The 24,829-nt window shown below is 40.8% G+C and overlaps 1 protein-coding gene across 1 annotated transcript in view; it reads right to left on the bottom strand.

Annotated features, from left to right (window-relative positions):
• ITPK1 (inositol-tetrakisphosphate 1-kinase) overlaps positions 1-24,829 on the bottom strand; it is a 118,392-nt gene that overhangs the window by 44,135 nt on the left and 49,428 nt on the right. Inside the window, exon 4 of the mRNA XM_026849255.1 lies at positions 19,642-19,759. Coding sequence (XP_026705056.1) covers positions 19,642-19,759 — 118 coding nt within the window. The remainder of the gene's footprint in view (positions 1-19,641; positions 19,760-24,829) is intronic.

The raw sequence follows: 24,829 nt of genomic DNA, 5'->3' as shown, positions 1-24,829 counted from the left end.
CAAATGACTAGGCATTAGATCCTGTGCATAATACAGTGCTACCGACTAAGTATGGATCTTGCTGGTATGGAAGGATACATGCATATTGTGTAGTTAACTCAGATTATAGTACGAACCCTGATGACCTGAGCACAGAATCTATGGCTAGGTTTGGAGGCACTTTAATTCAGGGTTAGATCTGGGACCCCACTTTCACTTAAGCTACTTCATAAACTTCCTGTTAAGATGCAAACTAAAACTAACCCTAAAATTTTATTAAACACTGTAATTCCATCAAGGTTTGGGCTACAGTCCTCCCAATCCTTCTATAAATACATTTCCTCATTGACAAAAGCGACTGGAAAAGTTATATGGTGCCCTTGAACTGCACAGCCTTGGGCCACATCCTGTGCAGACAGTGACTGCAGCAACAGGACACACTGGCATGGGGCACAGAAGATGTTTGGTTGGAAGATCTGATGTGTGTACGGTCATAGCGTGTGGCATGGATGTTGCTCAAGTGGCCAGCGTTCACAATAGCATAGAGAAGCAATCCTGATGTCACCAATATACCCATCTTTATAGAAAGAGCTTTCATTAAGAGAACATAAACTGCACTTACTTCTGCTTCCCCAGCTGGTGGGAAAAGTGGCTATTGCCATCAATTCAAGCTAATTCTGGAATGAAATTTAAATATTTTAAACTGGCAAATACTGAGAAGGTCAGAAGTCCTCCACAGTGGGGGCCCTGTCACAACTAAGAGTTAATAAAATGGGAAAGGAGAAATGCGTACATTTCACACACTTCCAAGACAGTGTTTGTCAAGCTCTGCATCCAGATTTAGCACGTAGGTAAGGCACCTGCATTCACATATTGGAACATTTTGGTTTTTTCCTAAGAATAAGCACTCTCTAGTGGAATTCATGCTCTAGGCTTCTACATATGTACAACCTAGAATTAGGTGGCCTTGGGTTCTCTTACAAATAACCTTGTTTGATGCTTGCATCCACTGAACTTGAGCAGATGTTCCCTAATGATGTTTTTCTTCTCACTAGGGTGAGAAGAGGGCTGCATTGTGAGAAGAGCTGCTTCCAGCACTGGTGACACCTGGAACTGAGGATACACAATCAATAACTGCTTCACCTGCTCTTCATATGTTAGCATGTTATTTGGTATGGACAGAGAAAACATTTTTAAATTATTTTTTTTTAAATCCTTTTTCACTGTTTGTTCTCTTAAAAGTCTAACTGCTATAGTCATGCCCTAACAAGAAAATTCTGACATTTGAATATCTGTTCTCTTATTACTTTGTAATGACTGGCATTAAGTTCTATCAATTAATTTGTTGAATAACTAGGTTTTTAATCACTTCACAAAAAAATCCCAAACTGCTTAAATTTAAATGACTGACGACTTCTGCAATATCCCTTTCAAAAGCCAGTGCAAGAACTAGCAATTTATTCTCATGATTATTAATGCAACCCCATTACACAGCCTGAATTTCCTATTCTTCTGGATCTGCCTTTTCTCACTCATGCTCCCTGCCTCCTTTTTAAGGGAAAATAGGAGTATCCTTCTGAAAAGGATTCCTGCTCAATCTTACGTTCATAGATCACATAGTCATAATGAAAAAGGGAATGCAGAGGAATGACAGAACAACAACAGGTCAGAAAACTGAAATTTTTCCACAACATCATTCTACATCAAAAGGCAGTGAACTTGCAGATCTGACCCACAAATGTTTGTTAGAATCAAATCAGCTGTATGAGAGGTGCTGAAGGTAAACCAGGATGCCCTAAGTAATTCCACTCATCTTCCATTTGCCTTTTGTAAAACAAAAAAATACCCCTACTGCACCCAGATCAGGGTAACTCAAAGCAGAGCTATGGACCACAATTCTCACCTCATGTGTAGCACAGAAATGAGACCTGGGACCTGTGAAGAAAATTGCATACTTTAAAGTGAACACTGTAACCCTTCTGCTTCTTAAAATCAATACATATTCCTTACTACTCCAGTGCTCTCGCATACCAAAAGCTCTGCAGGGGTCCCAGGAGCGGGCAGGCTGGCCCTTCTGGAAACAGAAGCAGCTGAACACCAAAACCCCCATCAGCCTTCATGGGAGAGCTGTCTCACTCCTCCAGAGCTGTCTGAGCATTTCTGCCTTGTTCTGTGAACTGTAATTTTCTTCACTCCCACACTTTATTTTTAAGGTCTGAATTAGGGTCTACTGAGTTTGGCTGTTAGTAATAGGTCTAACAAGTTGAAGTTCTGCTTGTTTGTTTTTTGTTTGGTTGGGGTTTTTTTCAGAAACAAAATTCACAGCTGTTCCTGGTACAATGATTTTACAATCTTATTTTTCAACCTGGAGCAGCATATGCAGGTATACTCAGAGACATGAAGGTGACTGATCGGGCTGAGAGGCTGGTGAACTGAAGTCCATTGCTTCACAGAAGAACCCAAGGCAAAACTGGGATTCATGCAAGTAGAGACTGCTCATTTCTGAGAATTAAGACAAAACATTTGCTTCCTAATTAAATCAATCCTTAGAGCCCAGCAAGACTTTCTGGCATATGCTTGCTACTTATATTCTTTCAGAGCTCAGCTGCACCTCACACTCCCATCTTGCTGACTTCACTTGAGTTTGCTCAGTGCAAGCTTGCACCTACACTAATCTTTGCATCTGTGCTTTGCTGTACTGATACCTGCAAGTTATATGTTATATCCTAGGAGTTATTGCTCATAACTGCTCACTGTCCAGATAACCCCTGTCTCAACCAATCGTTTTCTTTGTTTTTAAGCTCAAATGCACTTGGACTTTTCTGTGACCAGAATATTTCAGTCCAGAAATAGAACTGTGGGGTTTGGGGCTTTTTTAGCCAAAATACCTGGATTCAGGAGACTGACTACAGCACAGGTCTTTCCAGCCTTGAAGAACTCTGCCTCACATACCAACAGTTCATCTACGCTTTTTTCCTTCCCAGTTATAAAATATACCTTACCCCAGTAACTACACAATTAACCAGGACTTTCACACTACTCTGTTTTATAGTTTCAAGTGTTTCTACAAAATGGCTGTGAAATCAAACCATAAAGGACAAGCATTCTGTGCTTATGCTCATAACACAATGACAGACTACTAAAATTTTTAACTTAAACCTTTTTAAGGTGTGCAACTGTAAAAGTACAGTACCAACCCTTTGCATTTCACAGCTGATTGAAGAATTAAGAAGGATTCTCCTTAGCCCTGTTCAGATTTGTCTAGATATTGGAGAAATGACAAACTAAGCCATGAAATGACTGAGGTGATGCTATAAAAGCAGGATCTAAATAGGTCTAGGAACGTCCATTCTCAACTGTGTTTTTCTACTCAATTTTGGTTTGCCCTGAGTAAATCCCTTATGAACTGCACATCAAGACATTTCTATAATGATCAAGTGAACAAGTATTATTTATGGCAAGATTTATATAACAACCTACACGTGGGAAGCTCAGCAGAGTGTATTTTTAGCATCAGATACTGCAGGCTTCAAAATAATGATGAAACCTGAATGTTTAAAGAAACCAGGTCATAGCTCAGAATTCAGCTTTCACTAAATGCTATTTCAAAGCATTTCCTCTATATACAGTTACAATTAAAAGCTACATGAACACAGTGGAAGCCTTACTATTTTTCCCTAATATTGTAGGATCATTTGTATTACAGGGCACTGGAAGGCAAATATTTTGAACACTGTGCAAAACACATGATGAGAGGTAGTATCTCCTTCAGAGAAGTTTCAAACCAAACAGGACTGATGAAGGACAGAGGTGTGAAATGAAGAAACAAGGGGGCGGAGAGATTAACACCTACCCAGGCACCATCAGAGAGGCTTGGAACAGGATCAAGCCTTTCAAGCCCCAACACAGTAGAGTTCTTCTACAAGTTTCTCTTTAACAACTTCAGATCTCTCTCTGTCCCTTCCTGGCTGACACAATACCCTTGGTCTAACAGATAATGATGCTGCAGTTCCTAGATTAATACTATGAGCCCTACAGCCACTGAAAACACACATCAACACCTCAGTATATGGGGGGTGGGGTGGGGGGGAGAGAAATCACACCACCAGAACACAAAGAAGAAGAAAGTGTTCGAAAAAATCAGGTGTTTTTTAAAGTCAAAAAAGAAGATAAGAGGTTTAAAAGTAAACAAACCTCCCTATGAGTCTGAACAAACATTCACTGTATGTGGATCTACCTTTACAAAAGGAAGAATGAATTTTCCTATAAAGGCTAACCAAGTATGGAAAGTTATTAAAAGAAATTTTCTTGTACAAAATAATATGAAAAACAAAGACTGCGTGACAGCGCAGAAGGAAAATGGATCAAAACTAGCTGCATATGACAAGACACATTAAATTCAATATAAAATGCATTTGTTCTAATCTTTGGTTCCGGGCAGACTTCTACTTTCACTGCAGCTACACAAACACTAATGATCCAATGCAATTCACTAACTTACACGGTTAAAAATATACCTAAAATTTGGTACATTTCTATTTAGGAGATAAATTTTGTTTAAGACTTCTTTCCTATTCCTAAACAGAAAGAAAAAAATAATGTGATTGTAGGATTAGATAGACTGAGTTTTCTTCCTAAAGATAAGATTACTATGACTGGGCTTTTTTCCTAACGATAAAATTCTTGTGGTAAATCAGATATAAATAGGGAAGACAAGACAAGTACTGTCAAATTCAGAGAAGTATGTGCATGTCTAGATGTGAATCTCATCCAGTAAATACCTATTATGCTTTGAATCCCAGCTCTGTCTCAATATGAGCTGGTTTGGTTCATGCCAATGTTCAGGCTCAAATAAAAGGCCAATGCAGACAGAAATCTGTGTTCTTAAAAGAAGATGGCACTTCTTTTTGTGGGTAAACCTGACTGTGAATCAATTTGGACATGAGATTAGAAGGGATTCTCAACTGTTTAAGTACCTAGGCTCTTGAACCATCTGCCATCTGGAAGAAAGGGATAGGAAGCAGAATGAAGCCCCCTTAGGCTGTGGATGTTGTCTGCCTAGACTATAGTAAAGTCTTTGACACCATTTCCCACAGCATTCTCCTGGAGAAATTGGCTGCTCAGGGCTTAGACATGTATATTCTTCGCTGGGTAAAAAACTGGCTGGATGGCTGGGCCCAAAGTGTGGTGGTGAATGGAGTTAAATGCAGTTGATGGCCAGACACCAGTGGTGTTCTCCAGCTCAGTATCAGGGCCAGTTTTGTTTACTATCTTTATCAATGATCTGGATGAGGGGATTGAGTGCACCCTCAGTAAATCTGTAGATGAGACCAAAGTGGACAGGAGCGTTGATCTGCTCAAGGGTAGGAAGGCTTTACAGAGGGACTGGGACAGTCTGGATCAATGGGTCTGGGCCAACTGTATGAGGTTCAACGAGGCTCAGTGATGGGTCCTGCACTTGGGTCACAACAACCCCATGCAACACTAGAGGCTTGGGGAAGAGTGCCTGGAAAGCTGCCTGGTGGAACCTGGGGGTGATGGTCAACAGTGGGCTGAACATGAGCCAGCAGTGTGCCCAGGTGGCCAAGAAGGCCAATAGCATCTTGGTTTGTGTCAGGAATGGTGTGGCCAGCAGGACTACGGAACTGATTGTCCCCCTGTACTCGTCACTGGTGAGGCTGCACCTCAAATACTGTGTTGACTTTTGGGCCCCTCACTACAAGACAGACATTGAGGTTCTGAGTGCGTCCAGAGAAGGGCAACAAAGCTGGTGAAGGGTCTAGAGCACAATCCTTATGCAGAGTGGCTGAGGGAACTGGGGTTGTTTGGCCTGGAGAAAAGGATGCTCAGGGGAGACCTTGTCACTCTATACAACTACTTGAAAGGAGGTTGTAGCGAGGTGGGTGTCAGTCTCTTTTCCCAGGTAACAAGTGATAGGACAAGAGGAAATAGCTTCAAGTTGCACGAGAGGAGGTTTAGATTGAATATTAGTAAAAATGTCTTCACTGAAAGGGTTATCAAGCATTGGAACAGGCTGCCCAGGGAAGTAGTTGAGTTACTATCCCTGGAAGTATGCAAAAGATGTGTAGATGTGGCACTTAGGGACATGGTTTAGTGGTAGACCTGGCACTGTTTGGTTTACAGTTGGACTCAATGATCTTAAGGGTCTTCCCCAACCTAATGTTCGAATAAAGTGAGGAGAAGGGAGAAAACCTGACTGCTCTTCCCACAGGCTCACCCTAGGTTTCTGGGTTTTTGGAATGGGCTGGACAATGAAGTGCCTACAACAGGCAGGCTGGAACTTGATATGCCTTGCTATGTTGTGTATGGTGATAAGCCTGGATACTGAACTAACACAGAAAGTCCAATTTCCTTCTAGGAAGAACAAAATGGAGCATTTGTCTGTGTAACCAGTCTGTCTGTCTTGCTCTCTATTTCTCTTCTGGAGGAGGGAGGCAGTCTCACAAGCACGTATGTACCACTTTGCTGAAGCTGTTTCAGCTACTCCCTATCTTTTCCCTCAGCAAAATCTTAGGTGGTTACTACTGCTGCACCTGGTGCATGAAGCCAGTCTCAGGCAGACAAACCTCAAACCAACCACGTAAGGTCCTCCACCCATGCCTGCCTCCAGAGAGCAACATATGGCTGTGTATGGCGCAGGTACCACTATCGTTTCAGCTACTCAGTTACATAAACAATTTTAAAAGCTTCTCTTAACCACTTAAATGATGTCACTGGCTACAAATCTTCAGCCTGTTTCACAAAGAATTTGTTCTAATTCATAGCAGTGTCTCTGGAAATAATCACTCCCTGGAGTAAAGCAAGAAGAAGCGGCAAAGCATTGCATGATCTTAGCTCAGGACAGGTGTGCACTTGCAAAGAGCTGCATCCACAGAGCAGTTCTTGCCAGAGGTGTAATTACCATCTGGAATGGTAACCCTGCCCCAACACCTGCACGGATATAGTTACACAGAGTATAAAGGTGCTTTCTTCTGGTAGAGTTCATCCCTCCTCCCACGCAGGAAGTTGTGTAAGAGCATCCACATTAGAGCTGTCATCCCCTGGAAGGAATGAAAAGCAACACACCTAATGCAGGCAAGCCCTCAGACCCTCCTAAATGGGACTCTCCTATAACTCCAGGCCCCCATCAGTGTGAGCACAGTTTATGTTTTACTTTTGCATATAACTAGTTTACAGCTATAGCAAGTCCTTAATGTTAAATTCAAAACAAATGGGCAAGCCAAATTACCTGCAACAGGGCTCACACTTTTGTCACAGGTGTAACGTAAGATGCTTTTCAATGAAGCATGAAGCAAAGCTCCTTTAGTCTCACCTCCTGACAAGTCACCTTTCTCCCAGGGACTCTTGTGCCACCAAACTAGGGAGTAAGAGTTGGAGAGGAAGGAGAGGAAAAGAAGAGACATTTTTCTCTCTTTTCTTCTTCTTTTCTCAATTCTAAAATCTCAAAAATGCTGACTTTCTCTACCACACCTTTTGGGTTCATTATAACTGATCATTTCTTCACTGAAAATAAAATTAAGATTTTCTGATCTCTTCTGACATTATTTTTTTTTTCAAAATACCAAAAAAGAAAAGCAATGACCATCAGCTCTAGTACCTAGGAGATTTACTTCCCCACAGCACCTTGAGGGGAAGCATCATGCTTACAGAATTGCCTGCATTTCATACACAGCTCATAAAATGGGAAAGCATACAAACATTGTGGGGGGGTGTTGAAAGACACAACACTCATAATCACTACAAAACCTACCAAATGTAGAGGTTCTGCACCCCCCTAAGCACTTCTGCTACCTAGGTAAGCAGTAAGTAACTAACTGGCAGTGCAACAACTGATTAAACTCAAGCGTCAAAATTCATAACAACTGCAATAAAATGTCAGACTACATTTTATCCCAAAAACTCCTATCAGACTCTGGGTTGCAAAGGGAGCAAAAATCAACCAAACAAAACCCACTTGCAATCTGGCATACCTGCACAGCACCCTAAAATTAATCTATGAAATGCCGAAGAATTTATGGTAGAATTCATTTCCCTGCAGCAAAATACAAGGAAAGCTCATTCAAATTGGCCAGCTTTCTTGGTGGAAGCACCCCTCCTGAACTGCATGTGCCTTCCTGCCAAAACTAGTATGGTTTTGAAAATATTTTTTAAATAGGAACTAAAAAACTGTCCCCAAGAGCAACAATAGTATCATCAAATTGCATAGTACAAGAAATCAGTTGGTGTGATTCTTCTCTCCTCCTAGAAAACCAACACTAATTGCCCAATACTGAAGTAACTGCAGTTTATCTCCTAGCAAATGCTTGTGAGGATTCCCAAATCAGCAGTTAGCATTTGTCCCATTGTGATTCTCTGCCTAATATCTTATGCAAATTATACAATTTATAGCTTTAATGTGCGGTTGCCTAATGCCGCAAGGCAAGAGGAGCCTGCTGATTCAGGAATGCATTGCTCAACTGCCTCACCCTTGTGAAGCAAGTGACAAACTCATTCCACAGATTTCTCTACCAGGGAAGAAACATGCTCCTGCTGTGCCATGTTCACATGAACAGGTGCAGGCAGCCCACAGCTACTCTCTCAGCATCCCAAAACAGCAGAATTGAAGACAGCTTCAGCCTGAAAGTCACATAGACAGAGTAATGGGACTGTGTCCAGCTAAAACATGCTGCTTTTTGTATGGGAGCACAGCCAAACAAATTCACTGCACTGACCCACTGAGGCTTTGCCCCAGTGGGAGCCCAGGACTACCTGGAGTGCTTAGCTCTTAAGCCAGTACAAGTAAGCATATATGCTATGGGTCTCCCTCTGTGTTGGTTCCACACAGGATAGCTATCTATTAACATTTCAGCATGATTTTGTTAAGCTCCCTGGCTCCAACTGTCAGTAGCTGATGGTTTTCATTCTGATGGAAAATCAACATCAGAAAATACCGGTTTGGAAAGGTTACCAGGTTACCTACCCCAGCCTCATTGCATTCTGGCAAGATGAAATGCTCCTAACACCAACACCAGCAGATGTTTGTCTATCTAACCTCTTTCTAAAACCTCCAGTATAGGAGGTTCAAAACTATTCCATTAGTTTGTCCCAGCACTACAGCAGCCTTATGACCAAAAAACCTTATCATACTTACCCGCTTCTCCCAGTGTTCAAACAGCACATTCACGGGCCTCCCAAGTGCTGACTAACCCTCAAAAGGTTCTCCTGGTGAAGCAGGGAAGTTTGGATGGTATTTTGGAGATCAAGAGAAAAAGCAGGGCTGTCATCAAGGCACTGAATCTCAACAATGGAGATCAAAAACCTCCAGTTCCTGGCCCTGAGGCTCTATTTGTGGCATTTCTTTGAAAACATCAGGTAATGCAAGTCAAACTGGACTATTAGAAAAAAACAAGTATCCCTTCAAATTTGGCTGAAGTGAAACTGTGCTGGCATTACAGATCCTAAAGTCTTAGAGACATATTAACCTATGTCTTGACCACAATACTTCATGTAGATTAACTGTATTACATATGAACCAGGACTTAGCACAGGATGGGGCTCATATTCAGTGTCCCTACTACTTACCTGGAGAGGCGTCTTGTCAACACACCAGCAAGTAAATAAGCTGGAGTGATAGAAAAAGCTCTGTTTTGAGTAAAGAAATTGCTTCAGTGAACCTGAACTTTCCCACATGATCAAGATTTTAGTGGACCTTCAAACATTAAAAAAATACAAATCAGAAAGGACAAAGCTCTTCCTGAATGTTAACATCTTCCATTGCCTTCACAGCATGTTTAGCATCCCTTTGTCAAAAGAAGGACCTAATTTGGAATATTCATATACCCTTTGTTAGTAGACAACCGATGGGTAGATGTCCACAAGACTGACACTTTGCATCTCTGATGATAGATTTCCCTGCTAGTTGCTCACTAGACTCAGAGACAGAGCAAACACCCTCATGATATCGTCAAGCTGATTAAGAAGGACCTGGAATATGAACACTGCCCTTGTGTAGGAATCCTGATGCTGCATCTAAAGTTAACACACTCGATAACAGCTGAGCGCTCACTTCCCTCCTTGCCCGGACAGACACTAAAGAAGCTGGCAGCTGAGCTGCAGCAAGAGGGAGACATGTGAAACACTATCTGTCCTGAAGGCAGGAGGGCGAGATGTGAAACACTATCTATCTGTTCAATCATTTTCATGTTTACATGGGAGAAGTTTTGCAGCTGGTCAGTTTTCCTCACGATTTTTCCAGGCAGCAAGGGAGGAAATGAAATTTAAAAGTTGGAAAGTCCCAGTGTGCTAAGGAATGTCCCATCCCAGACAATGCACCTGCATTATCTGAAGGATGACCTCCTTGATTCTCTAGTAGATCCTCCTCGATCCAACAGCTAACAATCAAACTCCAAGGGCGTTCAGTACCATTAAGTCCTTGCCACATAATACGAGTGCCTGCCCCACGGTGACACAGTTCTGTCCCCTCACGCACGCTCACTTGCCTCACTCCACAGGGCCTCATATGGATGGAAGAGAGCACTATTGAAGAAAAACCAGTAATAATCACATCATCCAGCCATATTTCTAGAAGAATAACAGCTTTAACATGTCAGGCTGTATTTGAAGTTTCAGTTTAACATGCAGAGTGCTCATAATAATTAATATAAAATCCCAAGGCCTTATTCACAAGACAGTAAAAATGCCAAAATATTCTCATATCAGGTTTAAAAGTTACGTAGAACTAGAAAATGCTTTAAATCATCACTGCACTTTCAGGCATTCCTGCTTCCTAGGAAAAGAGAAACACACAGAGGAATTATCAAACTAAATGAGACCACCATTCAGCTGATATCATGGCACCTCCATTTCTGCTACTGGTTATGGATTTCAAGTCAGAGGAATGGGAATATATATTTTGCCCAACATACCCTAAGTAATGGAGTTCAGCGTTAATAATTGGAGTTTCTAACACTCACCAGCCAGTACCATATACCCCAATCCTGATGGTTTGTAAACATTTTAAACCTAGCTGTGAATGTCTCCTACTTTTTTCAGTCCATCTGTGATCTTAGTTGGCTTTTTAGTGCAACTGCACGGATATTCATTCAGTGTCATATTCTGACATGGTAGGCAAAAGGGGAACATTTCTCCATCTATTCATGTTTTGTTTGCTCAGGTTTTGTTCCACCTCTACTCGCCCCAGGTTTATCTCACTCTTTGTGTGGCCATCTCTTGGCACTGAGCATATGCCTTTTCTCCAGGTTTCCTTTAATTTCTAATGCGTATTTTTAAATTCAAGAAAGCAGAACTGAAAACAGACTTCGGGGGAAAGAAAGCACTTTATTTCCATAAGTGTATGTTCAGTATCTTCAATGCTATTTTTGGCCACCATAATCTTTTTGTTTGGTTCTGTTGGCATGTTCTCTTTTGACTACTGAGACAGAGGGGGTAGAAGTTTCCAGTGAGCTTACCCACTGTGACGCCAAGGTCTTTCCTGAGCAGTGAGTCAATGTAGAAGTTAACAATGCATGAGCTGTTCATATTATTTCTTTATGGGCCCAAGAGACTGCAATAAACTGGATCTATCATCATGCTGACTCTTCACTGACTTTTGGTAGACTCATCTGATGTTGCTGTCTCTCATTGCCTGAAAAAAACTAAACGATTTGGACTTATCAGAAAAATTTGCCATCCTGTGTTCATCTGCCTTTTCCAGAGTTATTAATAAATGTCCTGGAAGGACACTTGTATGGGATGCTTGACTGGCCATATTGAAAACAGTTTATTTATCTCTCTGTCTTTGGTTTCTGTCTTACACTTTCTGATGCTTCAGTTTATTTAACATCTGCTCTCTGAGGAGTGATTTATTTTTTTAAAAGTTATTTCAATGTCCTGACTTGTGCCCAGCTGTCCATTCTCTAGTTGACAACTTTGAAGAACTCTTAACAGGCCAGAAGGCAACTGGACCAACACAGCAGTCCTGTTTGGGGGGCACACAATTTCTACTATTCAGACTATTTTAACCCAATTTAACAAGCAGCGGTTCACTCTCAGTGTACAGAACTAAACAAGTTGCATATTTCCCTACAAATGCCATGAGTTCTGAAACATGCTCCATGTACACCTTGCCTGCCAAACAGGGTATGAAAGAATGTAACATATGCCTGTAACACTACCACACTTTCTTCTCAGTGTAGCATCTTTCTGTTTTCACGGAGCTAAGCTGTATCCTGCAGAATCAGTTTTGCTTCCTTTACACAAATACACTGTAGTGACCTGGAACCACAATTACTGACAATCCAGAAGAGCTGACCATCTCCATACAGCCATACCAGACTATAGATGCATTTGTATCTATTTCCACCCCATATGCAGCATTTACACACCAGAAAAAAAACAAAAAATCTGCACTTTTCAATCATTACTGTAAGAAGAATACCCCAAACAGGAAGAAAAGCAAGATGTTAGTGATCCAGTGTATCAAATGATGAAGAAAAGAAATTACCTTGTCTAGGAACACTATCAAGCAACTGTCCACGGAGGTTTGGTTCAACTCAATCATAAATTATACAAGAAACTCAGACCATCTCAAGTCCCTCTCATCAACCTTTACACTTGCAGACTCTTCGACTCTAACTTCAGAGAGCCACTTGGAAAATTCATGAGACAGAATCAACTACTGACATCAAGGAACATAAAGGCACTAAAGCTTTCATGATTTTCTTTGCTGATGCACTCAGATGTTGTAACAGTTGCACAAAGCCAGCAGGTAAGTGAAACATGAGCCAACAGTGCTTTTAGACTGGATGTTAGTGGCCCTGCTAAAGGGAAGCATTCTCTTCATGGACCTCTCGGGTACTTGTATCATCAGCTGACCCCATGCCACCCTGATAAAGCCTTAAGGTCCGGTCCAGCTGGACTCTTCATGAAGAGAGATTAGAATCTAACCATGGGTCTCCTATGTTGGCTAGATACATGAGGAAATGTGAGGGATGCTACTTTTCTTGTCCATGCTAGATACTGTAACACGTCTTAAAATAAACTGCTTCTTTAGCAGGAAAAGTGACATGAACACATCATGCCAGAACTGGAATAATGTACTACCAGCTGAGACTTGGTTTCCAATTCAGAGAAAAGGTCATATTTTTCAAGACTTCTTGACCTCTGATCTTATAACAATATGAGAAGAAACATCAGGGGAAAAGTCACTTGCTGCAAAAAGTATTTTCAGTTAAGTTTTACACTGATATTGTGAGCAATTTCTCTTTCATTGCCCCGTCCTTATTTCTTGTAGCACACAGATATTTGGGAAAAGTATATTCTGTTGATGGATGCCAGGCAAGGAGATGTCTGCTCAAGAGGATCAGAATAACTTGAAACACAACTGTGGTGGAATTTAAAACACCCGGTTTATTCAGTGAAGACTTCCTCATGACAAGAATATCCCTGCTCCTCCTTTCCTAATTCTAGAGAGACAATAATCCTCAATAATTAATCCATGTTCTGTTCTTAAAACCCGAATTGGAGACGTCTTAGGAATGTCCCATGACAATGGAGTGCAGTTCTGGCTTATATCTTTACCCCATAAAAGCAGATTTGGTCATTCTTCAGATCCATCCAAGTCCCAAATACAAAATTCATAGAAGTCTTGCTTAAATTGCTATAAACTTTTTCACATTTTCAGCTCTATCAAGTACACAAATGCTTTGAAATGATGCATGTAGATGTAAAACAAAAGTTTCCAACACTGGTATACAATGAATAGATAAAAGGTCCAGCCTTGTTTCTTTTTAGATTCATATAAGCAAAGGAGACTGAAAGTGGGATGCAGATTCTCCATATCTGGCCACAAAAGCACGCAAGATTTAAAGATTAAACTTCAGTGAACCCAAAAGTAACATCTGAACTTTATGGACAGGCTTATTTTGAAAGCTCAGTTACCATCAAGACTGCTAGGATCAAAGATGAGAATTGTTTGTTGGTTCAAGGAGTTCTAGCTGGCACACTAAGACAAAATTCTAAAAAATGTTTTCTGTGTTATTCTTAGGGCTTTGTGCCTGTTGGACTTCAGAGTCAGCTTGAACAATACCAAGCTGATTTATCTTAGCAGGCCAGAAGCAGCAGGCTAACAGACTGCCACTCCTGACTGGGAGAACAGGGACTGTGCCCATCATTTCCATGGGGCCCGCAGCTCTCCAGTCCTTCCTACCTACCCTGGGACAGAGCTGACAGCTCTCAATAATGAAAATCTGGGAAGGGGGAGAAGAGGCAAGAAGGGAAAGGAGACTCTGTTCATATTTTCTGTTTATGAAGTGGCTAATTTTCAGCATTCTATGATAGAAAATCCTTTTGTAAACTACCTTAAGAGCAAGCAACAGTAAAAAAGAGGAGATTCCAGGTTCCTTTTCCGCTTCCCATTTTCTTTTCCTTCTACCTCTCACAAGACAGGATTAATCCTCTGGAAGTAGCTATCTACTTTAAATTTCAAAGGCAGGGCTTGTTTATCCTAACATCAACATGTCCATGTCCCTTTGTCAACCCCTCCTAGATGAATGAATTAACCTCCCTGGGTCAAAAGTCTCTGAGTCCTTCCAATCTGACGGAGCATGGCCGAGACCTACCAAGCACTGACAGCCAGGGTACAGAGCACTGCCACACGCAACATTGCTGTGTGCTGACACACTTTGGACAAACTCTTTCCAGTTACAGGGAGTATTCATTCCGTTCCAATTACTTCCCTCCATGCATGTACGCTAGTTTTCAGACAGAAATTAAAATGCCATGAGTGAACATGCACCACGCTAGAAGAAAGGTAACGAGACATCTGTTTGCATGCGTTCTTCATAGAAAGAGAGCATACAGACAACAAGGGAGACTTTTGCATCCAAAAACTGGTGTAGTTATTTGTAGCTAACATCAGCCCTTTAACTTAGATGCTTTACTGATATGTCCTTACATAAACAAGTGAGCCTCAGGTGGGTGATTTAGAACCTTTAAATTAAAACCAGATTTTTCCTTTAATTTTAATAGGAGCTTCAAATACAGATAGAGGTGCCTAAATTTGACCCATGTGACTATTCTTCTCTCTCCCCCTGACCAAAACTGCTACGTAAAGTAGGTCACAGAGAGTAGAGGCCACAGTTTCAAAAGGTGAATGCCTAGAGCTATGTATATACATCTATTTTCAGGCACTTTTAACTGGGTGGCCTGATTTTGAGAAGTTCTGAGTATGTACCACTACAGCAATGTACAAGCTCTGTAACTTCCAAAAAATAAAGCCTCATTATACTCACTATATCAGAGTATGCATGTGTATATTTGGAAAAGAGGTTCCTGCCCAGAAAAATGGGGCATCTAAAGGGAAAAATACAGGCAGATGAGCATCAAGAGAAGAAAGAGATGCACAGGAGTGACATGGTGTGCCCAAAGTCATGCAGCAAGACAGAAACAGCACCAAGCAAAAAACCCTGAACCCCAAAACAAATACCTTACCTATTACATTATGCTGAGCCTCTCTCCTAGTCACAAAAGCTACATGCAGCTGTTCATGAAGTATTCTTAAGACAGACAGAATCTGATAAAAAGAAATCCAACAAGAATGCCATGATCTGTTCTGCAATATCCCCCCGAATCAGAAAGGAGCGCACACAGCGGCAACAGCATCTCATGTAATAGTAAACAATCAAAGATAAATTATTTCGATCACATGCTGGGATGAAAATACCGCTGCTAAAGGGTTTTATGCTTCTCAGAGTGTCCTGAGAGAATAGTTCCTATACTTCAAAACAGACTGTTAGGAGAGAGAGAAATTCATGAGTTGCAGCTTGGCTCATCCTCTTCTAAGGGAACCCTGTGAGGACTAGTCTGTAAAAATTTTTGATTTGGAGTTAAATTTAAGAATCTAAGAACAAGAAGATTTTAAAATCACGGAAAAAATGGTGGAAGTGGTTAAAGAAATGAACTCCAGGGTCTGCAATATCTGAAGTTCAAACATTATCCAAGAAGACTAAGTCACTTAAGATGGCAAAGAAAGCCGATAACTAGGTGGAGCAGCAAGTACGTAGCATGTTTACTCAGTTTTGGCTTAAATTCCTTCAGATTAGATTATTATTTGTAAAATATGTGGACAAATTTAAAAGCATTTAATCTTAAAAATATAATGTAAAGAGGTTAATTAGTACCTAGTCACGGTGGTTATCTATCACCACCTTAAGTATAATTTAGAAAGTCAGATCTTGAATTCAAAGGCTGTAAGGATCACAATTTTTCAACGTGGTACCAGAGAATTTAGCTATTTTTCATGAGGTTAAAGCTTCAAAAAGGCTGACACAGCTCCAGTCGTACAATACCCTGTTAAAAATGAAATTTCCACTAAAAAATGCTCCTAATCTTTCACCAGCCATTACAGAACCTGATCTAGAGCACTTTGATATCAGAAACAATTCTTCACAGATAAGTAAACAAAGCAATACAGCTGCTGAGAGAACTCAACTGCTATACCAAAAATTGGATTCAGTGATTTATTTCAAGATAAACCTGTCAGCAATGTAGGACACAAGTTGGAAATGCAACCTTTATTTTTCCAAATCTTTTAAAAAAATACTTAGAAGTGAAGGTTTCAGAATGCCTAGTTCTTTTAGAGCTTGCACTCAAAATAACAGCAAACAGGAAAGAGGAAGTCACAGCCCTGGCCAAACTATTGCTTCCAAAAAAGAATTCATTAAAATCAGTATCTCTTACAGTTAGCTTTTTTTTTTTTCTTTCCTCAGAAGAGTCCCACCTCTTTCCAAGGGAGATATCACTATTTATACTGAAGAAAATAACAATCTCTGCAAGTGACCTCAGCCACTGCTAGTTGCATGACAGCACACCAGGTTCAAGGTGCATATACAAAATCCAACTGGATGTGGACCTGAGGAACCTGCTCTAGAGGATCCTGGTTTGAGTAGGGACTTGGACTATATAATCTCAAGAGGTCTTTTTCAACCTCAGTGATTCTGCAAAACTGTGAACCTTGTATTTCCACAAGGACTGAGGTTAGAGTGTCAGTCTAGGATGGGGAAATTCCAGGTTCAACCCCATGCTTTCCCTCACACTACACATACAACTCTTGACTAGTTACTAGTTCTCCATGCCAGTTCCTCTAGTAGCCACAGACTGTGGTAGCAGAGACAAGGAGTGTGCCACAAAGTATCTTTCCAACCCATTCTCAGGAGGCTGGATCAAAGCACTTATCACTCAGACACTTGACTCGATAAAGAGAAAGCTACAGGACTTTCAAAAAACGTAACAATGTCCAGATGTCCAGTTTTAAGACTTCAAATCGGGATTCACTTTTTCAGGAAGTATGGAGATTTCACTGTCAAAAGGACAGGCAAGGCATTAACGTGGACATCTAAAAGGTAACTACATTGAAAATTAAGCTGTTTGTAGAACATGGGGCCCTACTGCTGCAGAATGCAGTCATCTCAGCAACATCTGCCATTTTCAAAGGTGCAGGCAACACAGAGGGAGGAGGATTCAGCACTGTAAAAACTGGAGTCAGCATATGGTCATCCTGTCTTTAGCCAAACTGATGCAAATCTTTGGTTATATAGTTCTTGTAAGGTCCACAAGGTTAAAATTAAGTGTAAATTATAGATCATAAATAAAGACTACACTTCATTTAGTTTAAAGCCTAATTCAAAGAGAGGCAATGATCACCTGAATCCAAAACTGGTCCGTAAATAAACACTGAAATTACTTTTGAAAGACTTTCAACAGCAGAAGATTTCTCCTTACATGCCTACTGAACCCTCCAGAGTTTATGGCATTCCTTTGGAAGAGATAATCCCTTGGACTGAACTTAACCCATTACATCAATTTTGTATCCTGTGATAAACTGGGCTCCCTAGTTACAGCTAAAAACTAGGATATTATTTTCTTGGTAGGTGACTTCCATTTTGAAATTCTAGAACAAAAAGGATGTGGCTCCTAAGACTTCATGCTATTCACAGATGTATTACTTCTTGTTTGAGTCTTTAAGTGCTCATGGCTTTGGGATATGACATGACAGCTGCAAAGCAGAAAACACAATTCAGCAGGTGAAATCAAAGGGGGGGGAAAAACCCAGAACACTGTCTAGAGGGACATAACTTTTTTTTTTTTTTTCACTGCAGATCATTATGTTCAGGAATACAGAGGCTGATCTACTTAGTCCAGTATGAGAGGTTAGCCAATTACTCAGCAATCCTGAGATCTCCCCTCCTAAATACAAAGTTGGCTCAAGGTGAGACAGAAATAAGATGAAGAGGGGACACACAGGGACAGGGGAAACATGGTCCCCTAACACAGCAGCAGCCAGTGAGAACAGGCAAAGCTTTTCCTTACCTCATCCCTCATCTTTATTAACTGCTTCTCTACTTTTGCAAACTACTTGCAAAAGCTAGATGCTCTCCCAAACATACTGTTCTCATAGAGATAACAATAACAACACTGATAGGAATTTAAGAAAAAAAACAACACACCACAACTAAACCAAAACTACTGAATCTCTCTGCTGCTTGAAAAAAATCACAATCACTTCCTCAGAGCAGAGGTTTCCCTCATCACCTCTCTCCCACTCACCAACTGCAATAACCACTCCAAAACAAAATCTTCTTAAACTAATTGAACATTTTCTCCTAAAGAGATTCCAAAAGACAAGGGAGAGTGCTGCAAACTATTAGTCTTATTTTTACTTAAAGACACTGCTGATGGGGCCAGGCAAGTCAGATGCAAACAGTATATCTATAAATCCACAATTATAAAAATGCAAATTGATGAGGTTCTTACTGCCCATCAAGATAGTGATAAATCACAGTGGTAATTCCAGTAGCACCCCATTAGAACATAGTTCAGCAATGCAATTTCGCCCAAGAATGTCATCTAACATGAAAGTTACTTCAAAAGCTATTCTACATTTAAACTCAAAAGCCAGTAAGTGGTTCAGATTATAACAGTAACAGAAGAAGAAAGGGAATGAAAGACTAACTTAACCCAACAGTTAAAATGGTTAAAATGGTAAGATACTATAATTATTCAGGTTGAAAAGGCATGATTTCTAAACATGGAAATACCACTCAAATTATGTCAACTAAAGGCAACAGCTACATCAGGTAACTAACTAGCCGACACCAGAAGTGCATTTATGTTCCTCCTAGCAATTACCTTGTGCAATAGGCTTCCAGTGCTTCTCAAAGATCTTAGCTGTATTTATAAATTTCTTTCAGTCTTTTCCAAAACCATTTTTAATTCTTCCATAAATCTCCCCCAAATTCAGGCCTCAGGATTCTTACGACAAGAGGCTAAGTTTGTACAGTCATTTCAATTTACCAGCACAAAAAGACAATGTTTTCCAGAAGATTTCTGGGAGTGCTCACTATAGTAAATATGTTCCCCATTAAATCCACATCATACTTTTAATTAGATGCAAACCTCCTTTGTGTACATGGAAAAAGAGCAGCATGGGACTCCAGAGGGCAATCCTGTGACACAGGAAGGCTTCACTGTTTGTGCTCCTATGGAGAGACATAATGCGAGGGTGCCAAACCCACTGCTTCAAACCTCACATCCAGCCTCCAGAAGTCAGCTGCTTCCTTCTCTAGCCACAATCAAAGACTTCAGGGAGAGCAAGTATTGGCCTACCTTGCATGTATGCCTCTATTTGTCGAATTAGCTCGTAAGACTTAGATCGGTCCAGAAGTGTACGAATAGCCGGAAGAGGGTCCAGGATAATGGTTTCTGGATGAGCATCAATATACTCCTGCAAAACAAATACATAGAAAAAAAATGGCATTAGGTTGGCTGAAGAGTGTGGAAAAATAATGGGATGGGAAAGAGAATAGACAACATTAACAACCTCAATGTCCAGCTGCTCTTCAAGTGGAGGCAAACGGACATTGGCAATGCAGGAAGTCACCAGTCTAGACACTGACATTTGAAACAAACACAAACATGACAGCTAACTCCTTTAGGATGGCAAATCTCTCCTCTGGACTCACCATCAGCAGTGAAACCTGCACTGCAATCGCATCAACTCAGAAGGGAACTAGTGGCAAAGCGCCACAGTAACAGCTGTGAGCAGGGCTGAGAAAAGCAATTAGGAGAAGAAAGATGACACACTGCTATCTCAGGGTCAGCCTTGCATTGAATTACTGTGCATAAACATCGTAACTGTCTGAACTAAGCTCAGAACTACATCTGGGTTCTTTAACGTTGTTATTATTGCTGTCCTCTAGCTGGGCTGAAGACAGTGTTAAGAGCTGGACGATAAGGGCTGGAATTCTTTTTTGGCAGAACTAAAGAGATTGATGCTTTACTGTATCTTCATTGAGGTTTGAAAGCATCTCTCTTTCTAATTCTCTAAGTTCATACTGTCCTCTCCTGAATGCAAGAACAAAGCATAGTCCATGTTCTCAGGGATCTTCATCTTTGGAACTCAATTCCCCATTCACTGAGGTCATGACTGCACTACTGCATCTTGGCCATGAACACAGACACAGCTGCCCAGTATTTCCCTTGCAAATCCAACAGAACTTCTTTCTGTTTCTCAGAACAGAAACGGAGTTCCTTCATCATTGCCCCAACCTGGCCTCAATAAAGTCAATGGGACAAACAAACATCCATTTTACCCTATCCAAAACCAGACAAACATTTCCAAAGTTAGTATCTGCTTTTGTTTTATCCAACTTCCCAAAGCCATCTTTATGTTTCCACTAATTTTTTTAACTCCATTCATGCAAATGCATGATAAATGCTCCTGCAAGTAATGAACTTCCATGAAGTCCTACTTCCCTTAAGTTGGTTACTTCAGAGAACAAAATACACTCCAAAAGATATTTAGGAGTATAATGAGGTGGCCTCAGGAGATGCACTTTGCTAGATACCGAGCTGGAGAATGGCATCATCTGTTCCCAGCAAGTGATTTTGCTCCAGACACCAAATGAGGAAGCAGACTTCCTGTCCCCACTCCTCCTAGCACTGGCAGATTGTTGCTTTCTGCTGACTACAGAGTCAGAACTGATAGTTTGATAAAACTGGATTATTCTTTTGAGGCTAAGAGGATCCAGCATTTGGCTTTAATGAGCCTACTGCATCATCCACAGCACACAAGGAGCTTTCCTTCACAGGGCATGAGGCACCCCTTCAGTGGCAATACGATTGATGTATTTAATAATCCCTGCGGAACACAGAATGAATTCTCCAAAGATACGGTCAACCTTGCTGCCACTTGGGAAAAGTAAGGAAAAGAGTCAGTCATCAAATGTCAGACTTGTCTCACCCTTGCAGTGTAGCCTGGACAAAAAGTCTCAGTTTACCAGTGCAGAAGCTGTGTTAATTTCAAGTCATTAATACCCAGAACATAGAGAGAACAGTTTTTCTCCTGTCCCCAGTAGTTCTGAGAGTCTCAAGCAGAGCAGTCAGTTTTCAAATACAGAAGAGATTTTTATTCTTTTTAAGAGATAATGTAACTTGTTATCTAATGCATCTTAAACACCTACGTGTGTCTGTGCATACGTGCCGTTTTACACAGCAGCTAAAAGACACCTTGTAGAACTAGGATGATCCAGTGATTAGGGCATTAGCTTAAACTTGCTGATCATGAAACTGTACTCAAGTATCTGAATGTATCTAAAGCATAAGAAGATAGCTCTTTTAGCCCCTCTATGCCTCATCTTAAAAGATAGGGAGCTGCCACAGTGTGCATCTTCATGAGCACACTGAGAGGATGAGTACATTACAGACAGTCAACACACTGGTGGGGCTGTGGGTGAGTACGCACAGTAACCAGACTGAACAAGCCACAGCTCCAAAACGTGACCTCATCAGAGATCTGACAGCAAATATCCTGCGGCGTTTCTGATGCATGCACTAGCTCTTCCTTTCACAGTGTAGTGAGTACCCCTTGGCCTCAACCAGTCTCTGGTTCCACCTTGAATTCAAGCTCCTCATACTTCCACACTGGCTCAGCCCCTACTCCATACATATTTATCCTTCTCCTCACACATACATTTCATCCTGCCTGTGGCATCTACCTCCTTCACTCTCCTCCAAGGACAGAATGATTTTTTTCCCTTCTCTAGCTCCTTATGCACCTTCCCAAATCTTCGTGATATTTACCTTTGCATTAAGGACTATCCTCACTTCCCTGGGTTAGGTGTGTTCCACTTGTTATTTTGGTTCACGTTACTCTAAGTATTTCTGGAGGGAGCCTTGCTTTTTTATGCTTTCTGTAGGGAACTTCAGAGTACTTTATTTATTACGATAATAGCTCTAAACCGTATTAAAAGATCATCCAAGCAGTAAGCTTGACACAGCATAACAAAGTTAAACAGGAATGAAGGCATGATCCCAAGGCCACTCTCCACTAAGCAACATGTCAACAGAAGTGAGCATCTTGGCTGACTTTCCTGTGACTGATTTCTAATTCTGTTGCTTTAAGGAGCCTGTAAAAAGCTATGTAAGGTAAATATGAAATAACCGATGGAGGGCAACAGCCCCTACACACACACACACACACACACACACACACACACAGAAGCCTGAACATGAACTTTATAAAACAAAAATTTTCTTAGCATCTAACCTATTTCAGGTACTATTCTCCAGCTCTTCTCCATTTACAGGTACTTGGATAGCCAGAGGGCACAGGAATGGCAAAACTCAGAGACTCTCAGCAGGGCAGTGAAGATCTGCATCATCTGAGTAAAGGAAAGAACTGGGATCTGAAGCGTCTCTTGGAGCTAATCTGGGGACGGGCTACAGATCTGTCATTTTAACTGAATCTAGAAACAGCCTCCTGTTTGAAGCAAAGGAGTCTGTCAATGCAGAACAAGGTCAGTGCATTTGTACAGGTCATCTCTGAACACAGCTAGTGGTTAGCTGCTGAAGCTGTTTAGGGGACAGGAGCACCAAAATGCACTCAAGTCCTTATAGCTCTGCATCTTTCATTCTCTTCAGTATTGTGTGTTGCTTGGATTTCTGTCAAAAAGCATTAACTCTGCATTCAAAAACAGAACCATCAGGTTGCACCAGAACCCCCAAAGCAAATCAGCCAGCCTTCCCTTAGGCATGTACACTGCCAACACCTTCCCAGTGTCCCAAACCTCACACCAGTGCATCACCAGCACATGCAAGAGTTCCAACATCTATGCACAGAAAACTATTTAAAGTAAATAAATATTTAAAAATCCAAGCCTTAACACTGATTCCCCACAACAGGGCATTACAGTAAGAAAAAGATCAATTTTGTTAGCTTCACAGGAACAATTACAGTAACAAAACCTTTTGTAAATTTTGATTCTTTACTAGGAACTGCTGCACACTCAGGCATCACGTTTTACTGAATATATAACTGTGAAGACCACTTAACAGATTGGAAAACCCTTGATGTAGCCTAAATAGCAGCACTCTTCCCATGGCACTGAATGACTCCACCACCAGAAATAGAGATCTGGATGAACATGGAGGGTTTGTGTCTAAGAAATTTGATAGCAGACAAGCTACTATAGATATGAACTTGAAAATGGAGCAGTGACAGAGGGAAAGAAGAAAAACACTGAAGCCAAGATACAGCTTAAAGTACAGCACAACCTTTCAACTTTGAATGTTCAAATCTTCTCTGGTCATTGCAACAAAACAACTCCGCACTCTCCTTTGGTGGATTTACCAAAGACTGGTATCCAACAGCAGACTCCACCAACCCAGGCAGCAATCTGGAGGATATTTAGACTTCCCAATAATATTTTGAAAGTGCTCCATTCTTGGGCTGCAGTTCAGCTTGACCCAGACAATGTCTGTTTTCCTCTTTCTAATCTCTGACACAATAAAAGCAAACAAGAAGAAACTTTTAGCAGATCCTCCTTTGTTTGTACTCCAGGCTTGGCATTCAGTCATGCTATGTACCAGCCCTGCTACTGGCAGAAGGCCAGCGATGAAACTTGAAATCAAAGAGAGACCAAGTATTTCATGTTCCCTATTAAATATCTCTGGAATATAACCAGAGACTTAAAAAAACCCTCTTCATGAAAAGCCTGGGTATAGATGAGAATAGAGTTGTTTGTCATTTTCCTCAAAAACATAGCTAAAGATTTTTATTTTTTAAAATATTTTAGCAGAAAGTTTTTACGGTATCTACTGCAAATATTAGGTCGTTCGTTAGGTAAGAGACACTCACTGACACTGACTTGATTTTATTACTACGTAATAAAATTTCTGTAACATTTTGTTTATTATTAAACAAAAGTTTCATATTTTAAAAAATGTTAGTAAACAAAACAATAACAGTGTTTAGATTTTGTTTTCCCACATACAAAAACATGAAGATCACCACTTGTACCACAAATTGACATTTTCCAAGGCAGAAACAGATGCAAAAGACAGACACAAGCTTGTCTAAAGAGTTTGCACTGGATTCAGATTTAAAAGTTCCTTTTTGTCGTCTTGGGCTGTGACAGTCTCTTTTCACTGAAGCACCCTTCCAAAAGGAAAGGTGTAGGCAGGTTGGATCTTGAACAACACTCACCTTGGCATTGTTTGTCCCTAAATCTAAAAGAGATTCCTGCAGTGGTTGGGAGAGATGAGGGAGCGGCAAGGGGAAGTGGAGACAGATCTTCTCTTATATTTCTATTGACTGTACATCTCAAAGCAACTTTCTGAATACTCAGCTTTCCTGTTTGCCTTCAAAAGTCCACCACTGTTTCATATAGCAAGTACCTACTCACAGGAAGCTATCCTACCAGTTAGCACTTGAATGACAATTAAGCTAAGTTTTCCTGCTTATGGGGCTCTTTAAGTCAGAAATATTTTTCAAATGAGAAAAACACGGGTATTA

Source organism: Athene cunicularia (assembly GCF_003259725.1).
Source record: "Athene cunicularia isolate RWA chromosome 5 unlocalized genomic scaffold, athCun1 chr5_part1, whole genome shotgun sequence".
Lineage (NCBI taxonomy): Eukaryota > Metazoa > Chordata > Aves > Strigiformes > Strigidae > Athene > Athene cunicularia.
This window is presented reverse-complemented; position numbering and strand designations above follow the sequence as displayed.